General features: G+C 44.2%; 1 protein-coding gene across 2 annotated transcripts; it reads left to right on the top strand.

Annotated features, from left to right (window-relative positions):
* The first annotated feature begins 1,361 nt into the window (after positions 1–1,361).
* Positions 1,362–19,850, top strand: pom121 (POM121 transmembrane nucleoporin). Of its 2 annotated transcripts, none has more exons than XM_036595323.1 (13): positions 1,362–1,932; positions 3,942–4,151; positions 5,771–5,935; positions 7,601–7,681; positions 7,858–8,032; positions 9,732–9,823; positions 9,950–10,029; positions 11,385–11,506; positions 11,685–11,784; positions 13,079–13,474; positions 14,804–16,213; positions 16,423–16,515; positions 19,308–19,850. In XM_036595323.1, the coding sequence occupies exons 1-13, from the start codon at positions 1,376–1,378 to the stop codon at positions 19,403–19,405; spliced, it is 3,579 nt and encodes a 1,192-aa protein (XP_036451216.1). In that variant the 5' UTR covers positions 1,362–1,375; the 3' UTR covers positions 19,406–19,850. The 2 variants fall into 2 exon arrangements, with proteins under 2 accessions (XP_036451216.1, XP_036451217.1); XM_036595324.1 differs by having other exon boundaries at positions 14,807–16,213.
* The last annotated feature ends 686 nt before the right edge of the window (positions 19,851–20,536 follow it).

The raw sequence follows: 20,536 nt of genomic DNA on the forward strand, positions 1-20,536 counted from the left end.
GCAGAGCAATGGTTAATTAGATAGTTTGAGTTTATGCAGCAGCAGCAGGAGGGTCAGTTCATGAGGGTGAGGTGCAGATCAGCCAACAGAGACAGAGCTGTGATTAGTCTGGCAGCTCTGGTGGCTCTCATGTGGAGAGAGAGAGAGAGAGAGAGAGAGAGAGAGAGAGAGAGATTGATTAACAGGACAGGTCCGTTTATGGAGAGATATCAGTGAGTTAATAGTGCTACAACTGATATTAGCAAGTTTTGAGTCTAGTTTTAAATGTAGAGTGGCTCAGTTCGGATTTGAAAAGATCAGATTTGTGTCCACACAGCCCTGAAAATATCAGATCTGAGTCACATTAGGGCAAAAAATCTGATTTGTGCCACTTCAGCCTGATAATGTGAACGTAGCCTTTCATATGTGGTCCTAGATCGGATATGTATCCGATTTGTGTCTATGCGACCAAAGTTAAAGTCTGTAAACGGTGGAAAAGCAGCTCATCTCACCTTTTTCTCCTTCGTCTCGCTCTAATAATGAAGCTGAGAGCTGATCAGAGTTAATTATCTTCTCAGCGAAGCTCGTTCTGCTCGTTAGTTTGTGCTGATGATGCATCAGCATTCACGTGACGTTACTGAGTAGGATGTGCGCATGCGGGTCAGTTCAGGACGCCGGTTCGTTCACACTGACAGATTTGAATCACTTACCTGAACTCAGGCAAACTAAAGAGAGAAAGAGAGAAATTGATTAACAGGACAGGTCCATTTATGGAGAGATATTAGTGAGTTAATAGAGCAGCAAGTTTTGAGTCTTGGTTTTAAATGTAGAGGGTGTGTCTGAGTCCCTGAGTCCCGAACAGAGGTCGGGATTTGATTCCACAATTTTGGGGCTACGTAGGAAAAAGCTCGACCACCTGCTGTGGTTTGTCTAATTCTAACTGTCAGCAGGCCGGTATTCTGTGTGGGTTCATATGACTGAACTAATTCACTGAGACACTGTGGGCCATTTAATGACCACAGGATTGGGGATATATGGTCAAATGTATGGTCCTTGTAAGACTCTAGCAGCTGCATTCTGGACCAGTTGGAGCTTCTTTGTTGACGTGTTGGAGCATCCAGCTATAATGGTGTTACAGTAGTCCAGCCTGGAGGTTATAAAGGCACGCACACGTTTCTCGTTACGTAGTTTAGCGAATGAATGCGGTTCTAACGATGTTGAAGACATGCGCATCAAAAGTGAACGAATCATTCCTCTGAACCGGCTCTTTTTAGTGAGTCGGTCGAGCCGATTCATTCGAAAGGACTCGTTCAGAGTAGCGATTCGATCACGAGTCGGACGTCGCTACTGGAGAGCGGAATTATGGGATACTGTCGGTCGGCGGCGCGCTGCCGCCATGTCTCCTGAAGATAAACGGCGGCTAGCTTTCTCCTCCGCCGCGCTGCTGCTGCTCGCGCTCCTCCTCCTCGCGCTGAGTTACATACCGACTTATCTCTATATCCTCTTCTTTTTCGCGGGTTCCTGCTGCGTCGGTTACTACAAAGCGGAGGAGTTCCGGCTCTTCGACAGACTAGGCCTCAACCCCCGCCCTGGCCTGACGGTGCCGCCGGCTCTGCTGCGCTGTTTGCCGGGCGGGAGTCTGCGCGGGGCGCCGGCGGGCGCTCGAAACAAGAACCGCGCCAACAAAAGCGATGCGAGAAATTCTCTAGCGACTCCCGGCGAAAGGCATTTCGGCAGCCCCGCTCAGCGGCGAGAGGCCGCGTTCGGCGACTCGGCGTTTAGCCCGCGGGACTTACTAATGGGGAGCTACCTCGCCAAGGCGGAGAGCCCCTCCGTTTCGGGGAGGCCTGCCGGAGGCTCCGGGGCTCACGGCCACGCCGGGGAGCAGCTCCGAGAGAGACTCGTCCGGCCAAACCACGGAGTCCCCACTCCGAACAGGAGACTCTCTTTCGGGTAACTCAGCTCCTCCTCGCGTCCGGGTCACGCATGGTGCTCATTCGCTCTTCCAGCTTCAGTAATTGGGTCCAACTCGCTTTCCAGAACTTTCTCCCCGGCGCTTTTGGGGAAATTCGGCTGGTGTTAGGGTTGAACTGCTCTGCGGCTCTGGCGGTGTGGTTGTAGCGTTGGTGCTGTGCGTTGCGCGGAGTCTCTCTCTGCTCCTGCTCGGGTTTCCATGTGTTTCCATGTGTTTTTCCCTCCAAGATTTGAAAATGTGGGAGTTCCTTCTGGCGGACAGGGCGCTAACGCTCGCCTCCTCCTCGGCCGCTGACTGCGACGCGTTGGCTCATGCTAAAAAAAACGGAGCTCAAACTTTTTACGTGTTAATCTTGTTTTTGAATAATTACTGTTAATTTTTCTGAAGAGTGATTGTGTCAGAAAGTGTTCCGTTTTTGTTTGACAGTGACAGAACTCGGTCACACTCGGAACGCCTTTGACCTGACGCAGGCTACCTTTGTTGACATGAACTTACTGAAGTCTTAACTGAAGATTTCTAAAACGCCTTTTGTTTGCAACACACAGTCTGTTATTGATCAAGACCTCCATGCGGTCAATTGGCTACGTTCACATTACCAGGTTGAAGTGGCACAGATCTGATTTTTTGCCCTAATGTGACTCAGGTCTGATGTTTTCAGAGCTGTGTGGACACGCAAATCTGATCTCTTCAAATCCGACCTGAGTCACTTTCATATGTGGTCCTATATTGGATACGTATCCGTGGCCATGTGACCTTAATAGCTACATTCGCATTACAAGCCTCATCGCTCAAATCCGATCTTTCTGACACGATGGTTCACACTCGTTCAGGTAAGGGATTCAAATCTGTCATTAATGTGATGAACCGGCGTCCTGAAATGACCCTCATGCGCACATCCTACTCAGTAACGTCACGTGAATGAATCACGAGCATCATCAGCACAAACTAACGAGCAGAACGAGCTTCGCTGAGAAGATAATTAACTCTGATCAGCTCTCAGCTTCATTATTAGAGCGAGACGAAGGAGAAAAAGGTGAGATGAGCTGCTTTTCCATCGTTTACAGGCTTTAACTTCTGTTCGGAGCTGCTGCCATGGTAACGCTGAATGATGGCGCTGAATAAGGTCACATGACCACAAAATGGATACGTATCTGATCTAGGACCACATATGAAAGTGACTCAGGTCGGATTTGAAAAGATCAGATTTGTGTCCACACAGCCCTGAAAACATCAGATCTGAGTCACATTAGGACACAAATTGGATTTGTGCCACTTCAGCCTGGTAATGTGAACGCAGCCAATGAGACACTCGGATCAGAATTCATGTGCTTTTTTTCCGCTGCGCCATCATTCAGCGTTACCATGGCAGCAGCGCCAAATAGAAGTTGAAGCCTGTAAACGGTGGAAAAGCAGCTCATCTCACCTTTTTCTCCTTCGTCTCGCTCTAATAATGAAGCTGAGAGCTGATCAGAGTTAATTATCTTCTCAGCGAAGCTCGTTCTGCTCGTTAGTTTGTGCTGATGATGCATGTGATTTATTCACGTGACGTTACTGAGTAGGATGTCATTTCTGGTCATTTCAGGACGCCGATTCGTTCAAATTAATGATAGATATGAATCGCTTACCTGAACGAGTGTGAACCATCATGTCAGAGAGATCGGATCTGAGCAACGAGGCTTGTAATGTGAACGTAGCTTGTGTTGGTGCAAGCAAAAGTTTTCCAGTCAGGGTACAAATCATGGGCAGGATGCTTTATTTTTATTTTTATTTTTTTTGTTTGTTTTACAGCTCATCCTCACAAATCTCAAAAATAGCAACAGTATGTAGAACAGTTATGTTCGTGAGGCTTTAGGTTCTGCAGTGGTTCTGCTAGGTTCCTAATGTTGGCTAAGTTTGTTGACTTGAGGAACATTACTGAATTCCTAACTGAAGACTTGACATTGAATAAAAGTTGTTAACACTGCATTTTGTCATCTTATGCCAACAGAGACCCAGTAGGTACTATGGGGAGGTTTACCATCACCCCTCAGAGACATTACCCCCTGCAGCAGACGGGGGCATCTTCGGTGGGCGTGCTTCCCCCAGCACAGTGGGACGGGTTCCGTAAGAAGAACATCCTCACTCAGCGCAACACACCTGTGCACAGTCCAGTTACAGTGAAGATCGCTAGACCAGACAACACGACCCGGTCATCATTGTAAGTTACAGTATTATGATGCGTGCTTAGTCTTAACCTGACACCCCAGTCCAGACTGTAATTTCCCACTGTTATAGCATAATAACATGTATTTATTAGGGATGCAGAACATTCGACCACCCAAACATTTAGGCTGAAAATGGTTTTAAAAAACAACAAAACAGTATTTCTGTGTTTTTGTTTAAAAGACGAGAGAGAGGCTGAAATATTGGCGGGTAAAAAAATAAGAGTGCATATGATTTCAGCAAGGTGTGAAAATGAGAACTTGCCCTTCCTTTTCCTCCCAGTCGGTTAGTACACATTCAGTTTGAGCAGCAGCAGATAAACAGTGTAAAACGTAATTCGGGAAGAATAACAATATCGATAAGGAATATTTGACATGATTATAATCACTGTGTATGGTGAGCATCATGAGAAGGCAGAACGCCCAAGAGCTTCTCCATTACAGGTTTAATATCACTTGAAAACATGACATCTCACAGAATACAGCCAACTGTTTTTTCTTGTCAGCTCAGTTTTGTCTTAAGCCTTGGGTTCACTACATGACTTTTAAAGTCTGAACAGATTATAAAGACTGGGCGTTTCACACTGTCAGACTGAAATATATTGGATCCACCCTAAATGATTAGAGATCACATGCTACTAAACTTTTAAGCTGCTGCTGAACTGAACTGAACAGAACTCTCGCAAGAAACAGTAAAGAAGCAGCAGGTAAACATGTTTAAGTGAGAATCAAGGATTTAAAAATGATCAGTTTTGTATTTTTTAGAGTTTTAAATGTACATAAACTTGATTGTGCCTTAAACTCAATTGATTAAAAAGCTTTGCTCCACACGTGAGACTTTTCACCATTTTTCCTTGTTTACTTGTTTTCTTCTTTCTCGCTCTCTGTTTTCATTGGCTGATGCAGGAATCCGTTCAGATTAAACCGTTGGTGAGTTTACACTAGATTTCACTCAGAGTCGGGTCGAAAAAATCAAACGTTTGATAAACTCCAACTGGTCTGTAATGAGATTAGGAGGCTAAAAATCTGAGTCTGCGCCCCTCAAACACGACGCGACTCTCTCCAACTGTCCACTCCGACTGACCCAAAAATCTGCAGACTAGAGCCGACCAGCTCAGATTCAGACTGGCTGAGAATCGGGGCTAAAATCAGGGTAAAAGTCACGAAGTGTAAAATCGGCTTTATTGAAAACCAATTTTATCAGTGATGTGTTTTCTTTATTGTATCTTTTTTTGTGTGTTCAACAGCATAAGTAATATATATATATATATATATATATGTGTGTATATATGTATGTATATGTGTGTGTGTATATATATATATATATATATATATATATATATATATATATATATATATTTTCGTTTTTTTGGCCAGGTGTGATTAGAGTTTCGGTTTCAGCCAGGAATTTTCATTTTGGTGCATCACTAGAAGTTTCTGGATAATAAGCGTCAGGATGTGGATACCTGAATGTAAATTTTAATGGGTTAAATATGATATTTGAATCTTTCCATGAGCTGTGTGCCAAAAGATCATAGTAGTTTGGTGCAGAGGTTTGATGATAACACAATTTTAATTTAGGAATATTTGAGAAGGAACGTGTTTCTGTTTCTAGTTTCGACCAGCTGAACTCCCCTGGAGCGCTCACCTCCCCTGGGTTTGGAGTCCAAGCTGACCCCTGCTCTAGAGAGACTGTGTTGAATGTGCTGAGAGAGAGCCGTAAGCGTGACGCTGATGGTGAAGACAGAGGCCATGGAGCTGGGCAGAAGAGCAAAAGGAGGTATTGAGCTTAATATAGATACCTATCACCATTTTCTCAGAAGTGCAGTACTGCAAATTTTGCATTGTTTTCTATGCAAATGGGTGTATTAATAACTCAGCCGGTCACTGAGTGCGAAAACATAGAGCAGTATTGAATTTGTTTAAAATATTTTATTGGAATTGATCATGGTATTTTGTGTAGATAATTGTTTGCACACAAGCAGTTGGGCTTCAGACTGAAACTACGGATGGTTCTAAGGGTCAGACTAGAAAATTTCTTAAATTGTGGTGTAAATTCATTATGTTATTAGTGGTGGGCAAAGTCTGATGTGTGTTGGAACAGATAAAGTAGTGCCTTGTTTAAACAATACTGTCAAAAATTAAGTTCAGTAGTTTGTATTCAACGTCTCTCATGCTGTGCTGCACCAAATCTAATTAAACAGGACTAATTATGCTCCCTTTGTAATGAAATGTGCGATTGGAAAGTGTTTTAAGTACCCGAGATATCCACAATATTCTCAGAAAAGCATATTTGGATATATTGTTCTCACAAAATTAGATTTTTTTTGTTGTTTGTCTGTTCAGATTTCTTTTCAATTTTTACCCGTCTCCAATTCCACCCGCTAGTTAGGTCTCCCCCAATCACACAAGACGCTATCAACGCTAGGAGGGTGAAGGCTAACACAGGCTTCCTTCGAGACCTGTGAAACCAGCCACCGCTTCTTTTCGAGCTGCCGCTCACGCAACGTCACTGGACAGCCGAACGCGCTCGGAGGAAAGCGCCAACCGCCAGATCTGTTACATCAGCTAACAGTCCCACCCAGAGAGAGCGAGGCCAATTGTGCTCTCTCGGACTCCCGGCTACGGACGGCTGTAGCATCACCAGGGATCGAACTCGCGATCTCCTGATGATAGGGCCAACGCTTAGACGGTTGCGCCACTCAGGTATGAGATCTGTATGAGACATCAGTCTGAACAGATCAGCTCCTAAACTGCTTCACGGCTCATCCTGAGGTAAACAATCATGACTGCCAACGAACGCCAGTCGCTCCCAGAGGATCAGCTTCATCTTCACCAGCATCACAGGAGCAATCATGAAGTTCCATTGGTTTTCCGCTGGGCTTATCACCCAGAATGTGTGTGAGCTCAACGTAAAAATAGGAAATTGTTCTCCTGCGGCCGCGGTCAAGTCATTTTTCTTTTCAAACACAGAGCATTTGCGATAAGTCTCTTCTAATTTTATGGTACAGAAACATCAGCCTTAATGTTTGAGTCTCAGCAGCGTGAAATTCTGATGAATGTCGAATTGGATTTATGTAAAAGTCGCATGAATTCCAATCTGGCTGTTCAGACTGAGTCGCATTGCCGCAGATTGGATACGTATCGGATTTCAGTACCACATATGAAAGCGTCTCAAATCGTAATTGAAAATGTCAGATTCAGTGTGTTTATCTTTTCACACTGACACACAGACACACATCTGTGTCACATATGAAGAAAAACATTGGATTTGGGCCACTTTTACCTGCTGTGTAGACAAAGCCTTAGAGTCCAGTGTTTTTTGTTGATTATAATTTGGGATTAGTATTTTTCTGCTGACTCGTTCTTTTTGTTTTTTGTTCATTATTTTCCTGTAGTTACAAAAGAACAGCTCAATTAGAAATCTCTAACTTCTCCTTTTCAGGCGGCATGACAGCAGTGGAAGTTCCCAGTCAGCGTTTGAGCCGCTGCTAGCAAACGGCGCCCCATCACAGCTTGTGCCAAAGTAGGTTACATTTTACTGTGCGCTCATATTTCCATGTCAGCACTTGCTATTCAATCCCATTGATATTATGAAACCAGGTTTCCAAGCATTGACAAATCAGGGTCATAGATACAGTATCAGAGCATAAAACGTGTAGTAGCAGTCTCAGTCTAAGCTTGTTCCTCTTCACTCACTAGACCTGGAAGTTTAAAGAGGGGGTTGAACGCCTCTGTGTTGGAGGAGTCCACAATGAAGCGATCTCGCGCCTCCTCCATAAGTTCAGTGAGTGGTGCTCCTACTTCCTTTGGCGTGCCAGGATCTGTCCGCAACCCCATTCGCAGCTCCTACAGCTCTTCCCAAGGCTACACACAGGTAATACACCTCCCTCCCCAATTTAATATCTTTTCAGAACTTGGACCATATCAGTGTCTGAAGTGGACTCTAAGACCGCTGAGTCATGGTTTCTTTCGCATATGTGAACATGCCAAGCAAACTCGGACTCTCTAAATGGAACCCACCACGGCAGACACGCAGGGTTTCGCGCAAAATTGTGGCAAATAGAAGAGCAGCAGTTATGTCTGGTGGCTCCTCTCGCCACCTGAAAGGTTAGATTTATCAGAGAACACTGCCCACTTTGCAAACACTGCGTTCACCGTGAGTGCTGTGAAAGGGGTCTGACTTCTAATGGAGTTGTGGTCTGAGATCTCATCGGTGCTAAAAAGGACCAGAAAGAAAGTCGTCGTTATAGTTCACTTACATTGTGAACACAAAAAGAACTGAGGTCATTTGCAGTTGGTTCCCTTTCAGGTTCACTTTAACAGAACTCAGTTTGGTTCTTTTAAAACTAAATATATGTGAAAACACTTTCAGACCCCTCTAAATGGCCCCAAAAACGAACCTACAGTTCACCCCAGTCCGCTTTTGCTTTACTTTACGCTGAAGACCTCGAGGCTCAGCGTACACACAGCCACAGCCTACAGCACTTCAGCAGGTAAAAACAGATCATGTTTCCTTCCAATTGTGCGTGATGCACTTTGGCCAATCATTTCCGTGCAGCCAATAGGAGAGCAGCAGACATGTCTGGTCGTTCCTTTCACCACCTGAAAGGTCAGATTTATCAGAGAACGCTGCCCGCTTTGCAAACACTGCGCACACCGTTTTTTCACAATGCACAAATCAGTCGAACCACAAAACGAACTACTGATGAAGCGAACTGAGACCAGCTCGAGAGGGGGTCTCGGTTCGGTTTATTTTTGGGGCCATTCAGAGGGGTCTGAGTTTATTTGCCGTGTTCACATTTGCACAGAAAACGATGACTCAGCGTCCACTTCAGACACGGAAACGGCCCAGTTTGCTAGTTTAGAGCTACAACAATGGATTGACGAAGTGGTAATACTGGTAGTGCTTATGCTGCATCCAGCACTATATTAGTTAAAAGGTGAAGGTTGTGCGTGATCAAAAACTCAAATATGCACTTTTACATCATTTTAAAAAGCTTCTTGTGAACTGTAACAGCTCAGCTGTCATGGGTAAGCATATTAGAGGAACCCATTACATTCACAGCAGAAACTCAGCATTAACTAAAATACTCAAACCTTAGCAAAGTGTCAAAAGTACTGTGTCCATGTCTGCATTTCAGCTAGTTTTGCTTTAATTTAATAGATAGAAAAATTAACATTTTCAGCTGAAGAATGAGTTACAGATAGAAATCATTTGACTAAAACTGTTCTATGCTAGTAAAGACAATCTTTGAAAATTAAAGGTGAAGCTTTACAGTGTTACACTGTACATAAAACAAGCTATTTGGGCCAAGTAGATGCAGCTATAGAGCTCCAAGTGTACTTTAAACAACAACAGAATAAAATAAAATCAAGCTACCCCCGAACTCGCTGTTGGGGAGATACTAATGTGGACAAATCGCAGTCAGGCAGAAGCCTCAGAACAAAGAACATGGTTATTAGGAGTTCTGCATCAGACAAACTCAAACCACCACATCATTTATTCATATTGTGAATGAGGATGTTATGTCAAGTAAGAGAGCATCAAGTAAATCACCACTTTGTGTCTGCAGAGGAGAGCAGCGTCTAGTTTGAGTTTGTCTCCTCTCACAAGCCCTGGATCATCTCGGTGTCAGACTCCTGAGAGACTGGCTAAAAAGCCCAGGTATGTGCACACATTGGGATGATGGCCCTAAAAATGGCCCATCAATCATGCATATAATTGTATTCTCATGTCTTTCTTTTCTATCTTACTGTTGTACAGATGAATCATTATTTTTGTGTGTTGTAGGGAAGAAGATGCAACGTCTCCAAGTTCTGTTTCTTCCATGAAGTCTGATAAGACAGCCACTGACCTCGCTCCTGGCTCAGGTGAGACTTTTTGTTTTTGTATACTAGCCATATTCACTTCATTTAAGTGAATATGGCTAGTATACGTGTGTTTTCACTCAAAACACTGGTTCTTGCACAGCAGTCCTAATCCAGCTCAAGAAGGGCTCGATAAAAACCTGAGGACCTGAAGCAGGGAGTCATTGAAACTGTGCAAGGCAGTCGTTCTCCAGGACTGGAGTTGAGAACCCATGATTTAGTACTCCTTCATGCTGAACAAGAGGTTTAAAAGAAGGCTGACGAGAACGGTCACTATTTGGATCTCTGATAGCAACGTTATTACATAGTATTTTATTTTGATTCATTTTTATGGGGAAACTACAGGATTCGAAAAGATTCAACTGATTTCACTTGTAAATCATTACAGATCAATGCAGTCAACTGCATAAAGATTACTGTGTAATTGTACAAGGTCTCAATATGAACCTCCTCTAGCTGTACAGACAACATCAACACCATAGTCAAACTCATCCCATACTGGATTGAGCGTGTCGGGTGTCGCTGCACTCACGGCTCTTTCAGTGCGATTTCGGAGATCATCCAGTGTTGTGGAACCAACGACGAACGCTCTGAGCTGTTGGAGCTTCACTGCCCACGAAAATCACACTGCACAGTTATGACGGATTCACTCTTATTGAAGTGGAGAACGCAGAACGCTTTCTGCTCAGGGGTCGCATCTCCTCTCAGACTGAAGGGAGCCATCTTCCACTGACAGTCAGAAACTCTATGACCCCCTCTTTCAATTGAATTGTGATTGGTTCCTCGGCGCCTCACGGTTGTAAAAATATGGCGCTTTGAAATTGGATGAATCTTTTTGAATCACCCTGTATTTATAGCAGGGGTGTCAAACTCCACTAAAAGGGCCCTATTAAAAAATTTTTAGCAAATTCATGGGCCAGCTCTGTTTTTATTTCATTTTTGCTTTTTTTTAACATTTTGCCGTGACCCAAACGAGCCACTGTTTTTTCAAAACTGCAACAGCAAAATAGGCCTTGAATACTTATTCAAAAATAATTCTAAATAAATATGCATTTTTAGGTAGTCTTTTGTTTTTGTGTACCTGCTGGCCTATAGATTGTTGTTGAGGAAGGGGGTCAGAACGCATACTATGCTGCAGTGCATGGTGGGGACTGTAGTGCAGCTCAGGGTGAAACGGGCTAATAGGAATAGAAAATTTAAAAAAGATTTGTGGCCGAATAGGACCGTGTCACAGGCTTCACTTGGCCCATGGTCCTTGTGTTTGACACGTGGGATTTATACTGTATGATGTAGTGTTTGAAAGGTGTGGTATGAGTTTAATGAACAGAAACACAATACACTGTGCTTGTCTTTTTTAGGGAAACGTAGCCCTGTGCCTGAAGCCCCTGTTACATCAGCATCAGACTCTGGAGGAAGCGGTGGCAAACGCAAGCGCAAGATCCAGCTGGTGTCCACACGGAGAGGAGACCAAATCTCTATGGTGAGTGTGGCTCCACGGCTCTTGACGTAGTAGTTTTATGCTTCATTTAAACGTGTCCGTTGTAAGGTGGATAGGTCGTTCACCACCTGTGATTTGGGTTTTTTCCTCTTCAACTCTTCTCAGTGAAACAGAATCTTGCTTCAGTTGAACTGAATTAATAAGAACTTTTTTTTTCTAGCCTCCACCCCCTGAGCTGGGCTACACAATCACTGTGAAGGACCTGGACATGGAGAAGAAAGCTGCTCTCAGCCAAATCCAGAAAGTCCTCGAGGAGCCCGGTGAGTGCTTATATTCTTTAAAGGCTTGATGTACTACAGGGCAGGGGTCGGCAACATGCTCTTCCATTTATTTTAACAGTAAATGGTCTTAAACGCTGGAGTTAATGTGTAACTACTAATTCACTGTATAACCCTGAAGATCAGCGCAGACTGCTCGTCACATAGCAACGCAGACAAGACTCTCGCCTAGCTAGCTAGTCGGTAGTAGCTAAAGAAAAGGCAAAGAGAAAGATTTAAGACTAACATTGATAATTTGATGACGAATGGATTAATATAATCACTCCAGCTGGTTCCCTTACATGTTTAATCTGCAATGAGAAACTGTCAGACACTAATGTCATGAGGCTGAAGTCAGTTTCTCATTCGCCAGCATCTAATTCGATTTTCCTGTTCCACCTTAACCTCTTGTTGACCAGGGTATATTTTGGTTTTTCTGTGTGAATTTACATGACCAAATCGTAAGGCGAATTATTCAGTAACTGCATGAAATAAATGTAAATTTTTATTTTATTCTATTTTTATTTTTTGTAAAAGTTCCCTTCAAATTAACAGAACCTGTGTTTTATGATACACACATTGCTATATGCTTACAATTTACTGCTGAAAGCCAAAAATCTGAGACGCTCTTTGTATTATTTTATAAAAGTAATTTTTACAGAGCAGATCACTGAAGAGACGCCATCTGTTTATAGTTTATAGCCCAGATTTGTGGAAAAATGGGTCGACTTACAGTAGAAAAAAAAATTGAGAGTTCAGCTTCTTTTATTATAAGGGTTTAAAATTACATCACCATCTGTTTGACTGGAAAGAAGAGTTACAGCTCTCATCAGGCACCATTTAAGGTGGAACGGGAAATTTTGAACAAGAAGCTGTCGAGTGAGAAGCGACCTCAGCCTCGTAAAAAGTAGAGACATTGAAAGACATTTTAGAAGGAAACTGTTCTACTTTTGGAAAACTTTCCTGCTGGAGATGTGAGAAAAGCGGCTATAGCTGAACTAATGCTTAAAGCGGAGCAAAGCGGTGTTTTAGTTTATATTATATTTTTAGGTCCATACTAACACATTATTAGTATGCACTGAGACATATTGGACGAAATGGCCCTCCCCCTGCTATGGGGGAAAGAGAAAGGGAAGTAGTAATTTCTGTTAACATGTGTTAAAAACTTTAGAAGCGTTTTTATTATAATCCGCTGTATAATACAGTTGGCATTTGCAGTGATTGATCTTGATTAGTTTTGTCACACTGTAATTGTGCACCCAGATGCTGCTAACTCTCCTTGTATTGTTTTCTCAAGAGCCAGAGAAGCCAACTCCTGCACCTGCTCCTGCTCCTGCTCCTTCTGTAGGCCTTTTCTCACCACTAGCTCCAACCTCCTCAACTGCAGACACCCCTGCTGTGAGCACTCACCCTCTGGTGTCTCTCCCCACCCCTGCTGCCACACCTACACTTCCCTCCACCACAGTTTCTACTCCAGCTCCAACGATCGATCTCACGGTGACTCCAGCAAGCACAGCCAGTGCTGCGTTGACCCTGATTACCACCCCTGCTGCTACCACCACCACCACCAGCAGCACTTCAGCTGCCACTCTCCCAGCTCCAAGTCTGGCTAACCCACTACTGGAGTCCCTTAAGAACATGAAGAACAATTCCCTGCTCAGTGCTCCTTCTCCTCTGGCTGCTATCTCTGCAGGTACACTGGTACAGCTAATCTCAAGAGTGTTGAGCCATACAGATATGGATTAGTTAAGACCAGCGTTTAGTAAGGCCAGTCCTCACGGCCCCAACAGACGGTCCGTATGTTTTTACTTCATCCCTGTGGAGCAAAAATGTAGACAGTCACAGGAGCTCTGAGGACTGTGTTGGGAAACAGTAGCCACATTTACATGCACCCTAATAATCCATTAATAATCTGACTAATAGCTCAATTGGAATAGAATACGTCCATGTAAACACTTCAGTCGGAATAGTCTAGTCCAATTGAGGCCATTCGGAATGCAGTTTCTATCCGACTGATCGAGGTGGGTAATCCTGTAAATAATCTGTTAAATAGAAGAATAATATCCGTGTAAACGCCTGTATCTGATTACATTCCCTATCGGAAAGTTTAAGTCCGTTCTGATCATGTTCGTCACGTCATAGTGAAAGGTTATACCGTTCAACATGGCGGAGCAGAAACTGGTCTGTAGACGAGACGAAGTTTATGCTCTGATCTTTAAAAGACGGCGGTGGGACGGACGTCCAGCTTATGTGTCTCAAAACACGACGTCTTTTTCCTGGCCTTTAATAAGTAAATGTGAGTCTGACGTATTTTTAGAGCAATTTAAAACACAAGCGCGCCAACTGAAAACTCATCTCACTGACTGGACCTCACTTGAGGTTTGCTGTCGTGGTAACGTTTACTCTAATTGGTTCTCCATTTTTGGATCGGATTACTTGTAGTGAGCATGTAAACAGAGATTTTCCATCAGATTGTTAAATAGAGTGAATATAAACACCTCAGTCTTAATCTATAATCAGAATGTATTCAATCGGTTTGGCAAAATCTTTGCATGTAAACAGACACTGTGACTAAAGAGCTGTTTTGGATGTACAGCTGTTTGGTGGAAAACAATAAGGAGGGGGTGTTGTGACGAAATTATAAACTTTGTTGGAGCACAAAATAATTAACCTTATTGACCGACTGACCAATTTTCAAAGCAAGGTTTCCACTCAAGTGCAAGTGAATCTATAGGTGAAGTGGTCCTGGGAGGTCTTATGGGAATAGTTCAGCACTGGTTAGAGGCAATATTTTGGTTATTTTATAGAGTGTACATTGTTAGTGTGATTATTCAATTTTTTTTTATCTGAATTTATCTGGATATCTGGCCCAGCCATGTTTCACTCAATTTCAGTCATATTATCAGCAAGTGGAGCATGTTAAGCATTGATATTCTATTCTTTATCATACATTTTTCATTAAAATGAATGGTCATGCTTCTGTTTCTCATAAGTATTTCTTCCACTCTGTTCATACCTCCAGCAGCACCTGTGGTGGCGCAGATTCCTACCCCGGTTGTCTCCACTGGTCTAAGCACCGGAGCCGTGAAATCAGAGCCTGTTCTTGCTGCTCCACAGCCCACAGTGTCAAACTCTCTCGCCCCAGCTACGCAACCAGCCACCTCCATGCCCTCTGCTTTTGCCCAGATCCTGGCCCAGCCACTGCAGCCATTGCCCAGCACAGTCAGTCTGGGAGGGAGCAGCCTCTTCAGCCTGCAGCCTGTGGCAACCCTTGCGTCTGCTTCACCTACACCTACTGCGTCTATTGCCCTTACAGTGGCTGCTAACAGTGCAGCCAGCCCAGCACCATCCGGGTTCAAGCCTATTTTTGGGGCAGCAACCACAGCGCCAGCATCGGCTACAGACGTCAAACCCACTCAACCCACTTTCAAGCCCATTTTCGGTAGCACTGCAGGGGGTGGTGTTAGTGCATTTGGTCAGCCGGCGAAATCAGCTTCCTCTGCACCAGCAACACAGAGTGCTACATCATTGTTTGGGAGCCTGACCAACACCCAGCCAACAGGTGCCTCTGCCGCCTCATCCACACCCGCCACCCAGGCTCCCAGCCAGTCTCTGTTTGGAAGCTGGAGCGCCACATCTGCTCCAGCCCCTGCTCCAGCTCCAACTTCTGCTCCAGCTCCAACCGTAAACAGCACCTTTCAGTTTGGAGCATCGTCATCTACACCTGCTGCCTCAGGTCTTAGCACTAGTACCACCACCAGTAGCAGCGCCACCGCCACCTTCCAGTTCGGTGCTGTAAAGCCTCCACAGACTGCTGCTCCAGCGGCTCCTCAGAGCACATTCACATTTGGACAGACGCCCGCAGTACAAAACTCTACCACCACCCCTTTCGGAGGGTTTGGCATGGCAAGCAATACCGCCACCACAACAGCGAGCGCTCCTACGACCCAGGCCACCTTCGGTAGCTCTGCGTTCAGCACATCTATGTCCTTCCCCAACGCAGCCACTCAGGCACCTGCTGCAGCAAAGCCTTTCACGTTTGGTGCTAGCACCGGAGGCAGCACAGCCACACCATTCGCATTTGGCGCACCCGCTAGCACAGCAGCACCTGCATTCGGGACTCCTAGTCAGCCTACGTTTGGCAGCACCTCAGCTGGCTTCTCTTTTGGGAACACCACCACCCCATCAGTGGCTCCAGCCTTTGGGGCAACCACACAGACTGCTGCCCCTGTTCCGGCCCCCGCCTTCACCTTTGGAGCGGCTCCAGCCACTCCACAGAACTCTGCCCAGAGTGCTCCTGCCCCAGCAGCATCTGGGGGGTTCAATTTCACCGCATCGCTGTCAGGAGCACAGTTTGGAACACCAGCTCCTCCAGCTCAGACTCCAGGGTTCACGTTCGGCGCAAGCAACACTGATAACAAGCCTGCTTTTGGTGGGTACATAGGTTTTCAAAGAGAAAGCCGTCACCAAATAACTTACCAAAGTCTAACTCAGCCTGTAGGATGTTAGTGAATAGTGTCATTTGTTGCTTGTTTGCAAGGTCAGATTTTTCTAGTGTGTTTTGTGGTTTGAGTCTAAGTTCACTGTCTGCTTCTGACTCTGCTTTGATGTATGGATGAATAACACACTGTGCTTGTACAGGAACATCCACCCCTGCATTCGGCAACACAGGCGGCCCCATCCCATTTGGCAGCCCTGGGACACCTGTTCAAGGATTCAGTGCCTCACCTTTTGGTAAATATTTGGCTTTGATTTATTTATTTATTGATTTGATTGATTGAGAGCTGCCTCTGAGTAATTTGAACATCCAGGACTTCACTTGTTCAGTTGATATGTAGTGTCTGTAGTATCATCTTATCTCAAACCACAAAAACCTAACCTACAAAATGTTTTAACAGCGAAGGCCTTTAAAAGGGACAGTGATGGTTACTATATGGAAAATGTGAAAAATAAATTATAGCTGGTTTAGTTTAGGCAGCCTTGTCACCTCACCTCAGAGAGTAATGCTTTGAAGCTAAAAGACCAAAGATACTTGAGCAAACGTGGAAACTAAATTATTAATGGTAAGGAACATGATCAGAAGGTGAATCACGTCAAATGTACACCGAACATTCTGACCACCTCCTTGTTTCTACGCTCATTGTCCATTTTATCAGCTCCACTTACTATATAGGTGCACTTTGTAGTTCTACAGTTACAGACTGTAGTCCATCTGTTTCTCTGATACTTTGTTACCCTCTTTTTACCCTGTTCTTCAGTGGTCAGGACCCCCATGGACCCTCACAGAGCAGGTACTATTTGGGTGGTGGGTCATTCTCAGCATGACAGTAACACTGACGTGGTGGTGGTGGTGTGTTAGTGTGTGTTGTGCTGGTCTGAGTGGATCAGACACAGCAGTGCTGCTGGAGTTTTAACATTTCTGTAGTGTTATGTGAGTTGTCATGACAAGCTAATGTAGGTGTCATGTAGCCTTATGAACTGTCTACAAAACCTACAGTAAAGTCTTATTCATTCATCCATAATCTAACCTGCTCACCCTCCCGGGTTAAGGGCATGCTGGAGCCTATCCCAGCACTCATTGTGCGGACGGCAGGAAACACCCTAGACAGGTCGCTGATCTATCACAGGGCATCAGACATCACACAAACACCTAGGGGCAATTTAACATTGGCCTGTGGGAGAACACAGGGAGAACGTGTAAGCTCCACACAGAAAGGACCCTGGTTGCCTGGCTGGGGAACTGAACCCAGGCCCTTCTTGCTGTGAGGTGACAGCGCTACCCACTGCACAATGAAACACTGACGTGGTGTGTTAGTGTGTGTTGCGCTGGTCTGAGTGGATCAGACACAGCAGTGCTGCTGGAGTTTTTAAACACCTCAGTGTCACTGCTGGACTGAGAATAGTCCACCAACCAAAAATATCCAGCCAACAGTGTCCTGTGGGCAGCGTCCTGTGACCACTGATGAAGGACTAGAGGATGACCAACACAAACTGTGCAGCAGCAGATGAGCTATCGTCTCTGACTTTACATCCACAAGGTGGACCGGCAAGGTAGGAGTGCCTAATAGAGTGGACAGTGAGTGGACACAGTGTTTAAAAACTCCAGCAGCACTGCTGTGTCTGATCCACTTGTGGGAGAAACAGATGGACTACAGTCTGTAACTGTAGAACTACAAAGTGCACCTATATAGTAAGTGGAGCTGATAAAATGGACAATGAGTGTAGAAACAAGGAGGTGGTCAGAATGTTATGCCTGATTGGTGTATTTACATTAATACTTAGCCGAGTACCACTATTCTCTGATGAGGATGTTTTGAAATCAGGGAGCTCAGAGCCTCAAACCTGTTTGTTTTGGCAGTGGATGAGGAGGAGAACACCAGCGCTGTTGCCACCTCATCCAGGGTGGTCTTCTGCGCATTCAGTTGGCCGTATAGTGTCCAAAGCTTCTGTCCTTTCCTTCACTATTTGTAGCTCGGCTATGACTGAGCTCAGGTCAGCGTGTGTGGCTTTCTGTGATTCTCAAAAAAAAAAAAAAAAGTGAGCTAGCCAAATGAAGTGACTGAGTTTCGGCCTGCCCTGTTAACACATCATTGCCCTTTACTGCAGTTCAAAATATGTCCAGAAACAAACTGTTTGATCATGATTATTTTTTTTAAGGTTGAATTTTGTAAATGCGTATTTGAAGCCTTTAAAATGCTGTTTGGGCCAGCCTTTATTAGTTTTTAGTGAGGAAGGACACAAATGAGGGGGGTTTTATTTACATAAAATAAAATCCAAGCTGTGTGTTTAATCCTGTGCTGATGCCTAGTAGGCTTAACTTGCAGTCTTGCTTTGTTGGACTTGAGACCTGTTCGAGCTGGATTAGTTTTACCAGAGGAGGTTTGGTAGAGTAACTTGTGTGATTTTAACTGGTCGATTCAGATGGGGGGGGGAAAAGCATCTGTCATTTCCTCAAAGTACCCCAAATAGCCCAGATTGAAGCATCACACGGACATTTGATAGCATTATGCGATGGGTGCCACACATCAGAAGAGTAACAACACGTTGTGGGGCTAAATGGCAAATGGAGACATTTCCTTTTCCCTTTCTCCTTGTAATCCGACCATCACCTATGTTTAATTGCAGTAGTCTTGTCCTGAATTTGAGAAATAAGAAATTGGCACAAATCTAGCTCTATTTTTAGCTGTTAGCCTTGTGTTCAGGTCGCAAACAAAGAGGAGGTGCTGTTTTCTATTGACAGTTTTCTGTTATTACATTACTGTGTCAATTAGAACAGGACTACTGTTACTAAAGGAGCTCACAGTTCGACGAATTCTAGAACGTAATTCGCTCCAGAATTATTACATGGCAGATTCATACTGGTTTAATATCACAAATCTTGTTGGTAATCACTCAAATTACAGCACCTTCCTGGTAAAACTAATCCAGCTCGAATTTATTTATTTTCTTGAACTCTCTTTATTCTTTACCCGAGTTTTGAGTTCCATGAGCATGAGAATCATTCCGTGAGCGTGTTTCTTTTCCAGGCACTCCTCCAGCTACTTTCTCAATTGGTGCGGGCTCCAAGCCCAGCGGGACACGGCAGAGGCTGCAGGCGCGCAGGCAGCACGTGAGGAAGAAGTAAGAGTGACCCGAGGCCTCTTCCTCAACCTCTTGTTTATTTGGACAAACGCAACGCCCCTCCTGACTATCCCAGCCGCTGCCGCTACCACCTACGCTGCTGCTAATGAGACTCGATCAGGCTTAACACAGGACACATCTGACCAAACTGTACAGCTCTGTAGTCAGTAGGGCTGGTCAGATGATGAGGTTCGAGGATAACCGGTTACCCTTATCCCTGGTCCAGGGCAGGAGAGATCGGAACACCCAGATCTTCCTGGGTGGAGTCACTATCTGACGAATAAGTAACGTGAGGGGTGTTTGGACAAACAGAGCTAATCGTTGTACTTGACAAAGAAAACTAGGACAATAGACGATTCAAAACTTGGACGTAAACGTGAACATGTGAAGTCCAGGCCAAAAGAAACTCAATCTGGTTTTGACTCACAATTTTGTGTTTTTTCTTTTTTTGTTTGTTTTTTTTTGGTTGGTTTTTCAGGGTTTTTGTGTTAGTTTGGGTTTTTTGTTTTTTAAAAAAAAACTAGCTGCCCGTATAACCTACCTTTTTATGTGATCAGATTCATGTCGCGTTAAATTTAGCGAATCCCTTTTTTAAAAATTCTTGCCATCAACACTTCCAACAGTACAAAATACTTTTAATGCTTTTGATCATTGACTGAATTGCTTGCTTGAGTTGCCCAAGCCGGCTGTGGTAAGACTGTGTTTTCGTAGAAAGATGGAAAGATGTTCTACTTTACATGAGTTGCAAAATAAAGTTATTTGGTTTTTCATTGCTTTTTCTGGCAGATCCCTTTAAACAATAAATAAATAAATAGATAAATAATAGTAATAATAATAAGATTGGAATACCTGCGTTCAGGAGTAGATGATGCTCATGGTCACTTGTCAGACACGTAGAAATGAACGTTTAAACCAAAGCGGATGATTTAGTGCAACAAGCTCTTCTGTGTTTACCACCATTTGTGTGCTATTGGCTATTTGACTACCTCTCCTATTTTAAGCACCTGATTCCATAAAATGTTACTTACCTCTCTGTTAACTGACAGTCTGATCCGTAAAGGTCCTCCGCTTGGAGTTTTTTAGACATTTAGGATATTCCACTATCATTGAGGCAGAGATTAGGCCTAATTCTAAA

The sequence above is a fragment of the Colossoma macropomum genome, unplaced genomic scaffold (assembly GCF_904425465.1).
Source record: "Colossoma macropomum unplaced genomic scaffold, Colossoma_macropomum, whole genome shotgun sequence".
NCBI classification, from domain to species: domain Eukaryota; kingdom Metazoa; phylum Chordata; class Actinopteri; order Characiformes; family Serrasalmidae; genus Colossoma; species Colossoma macropomum.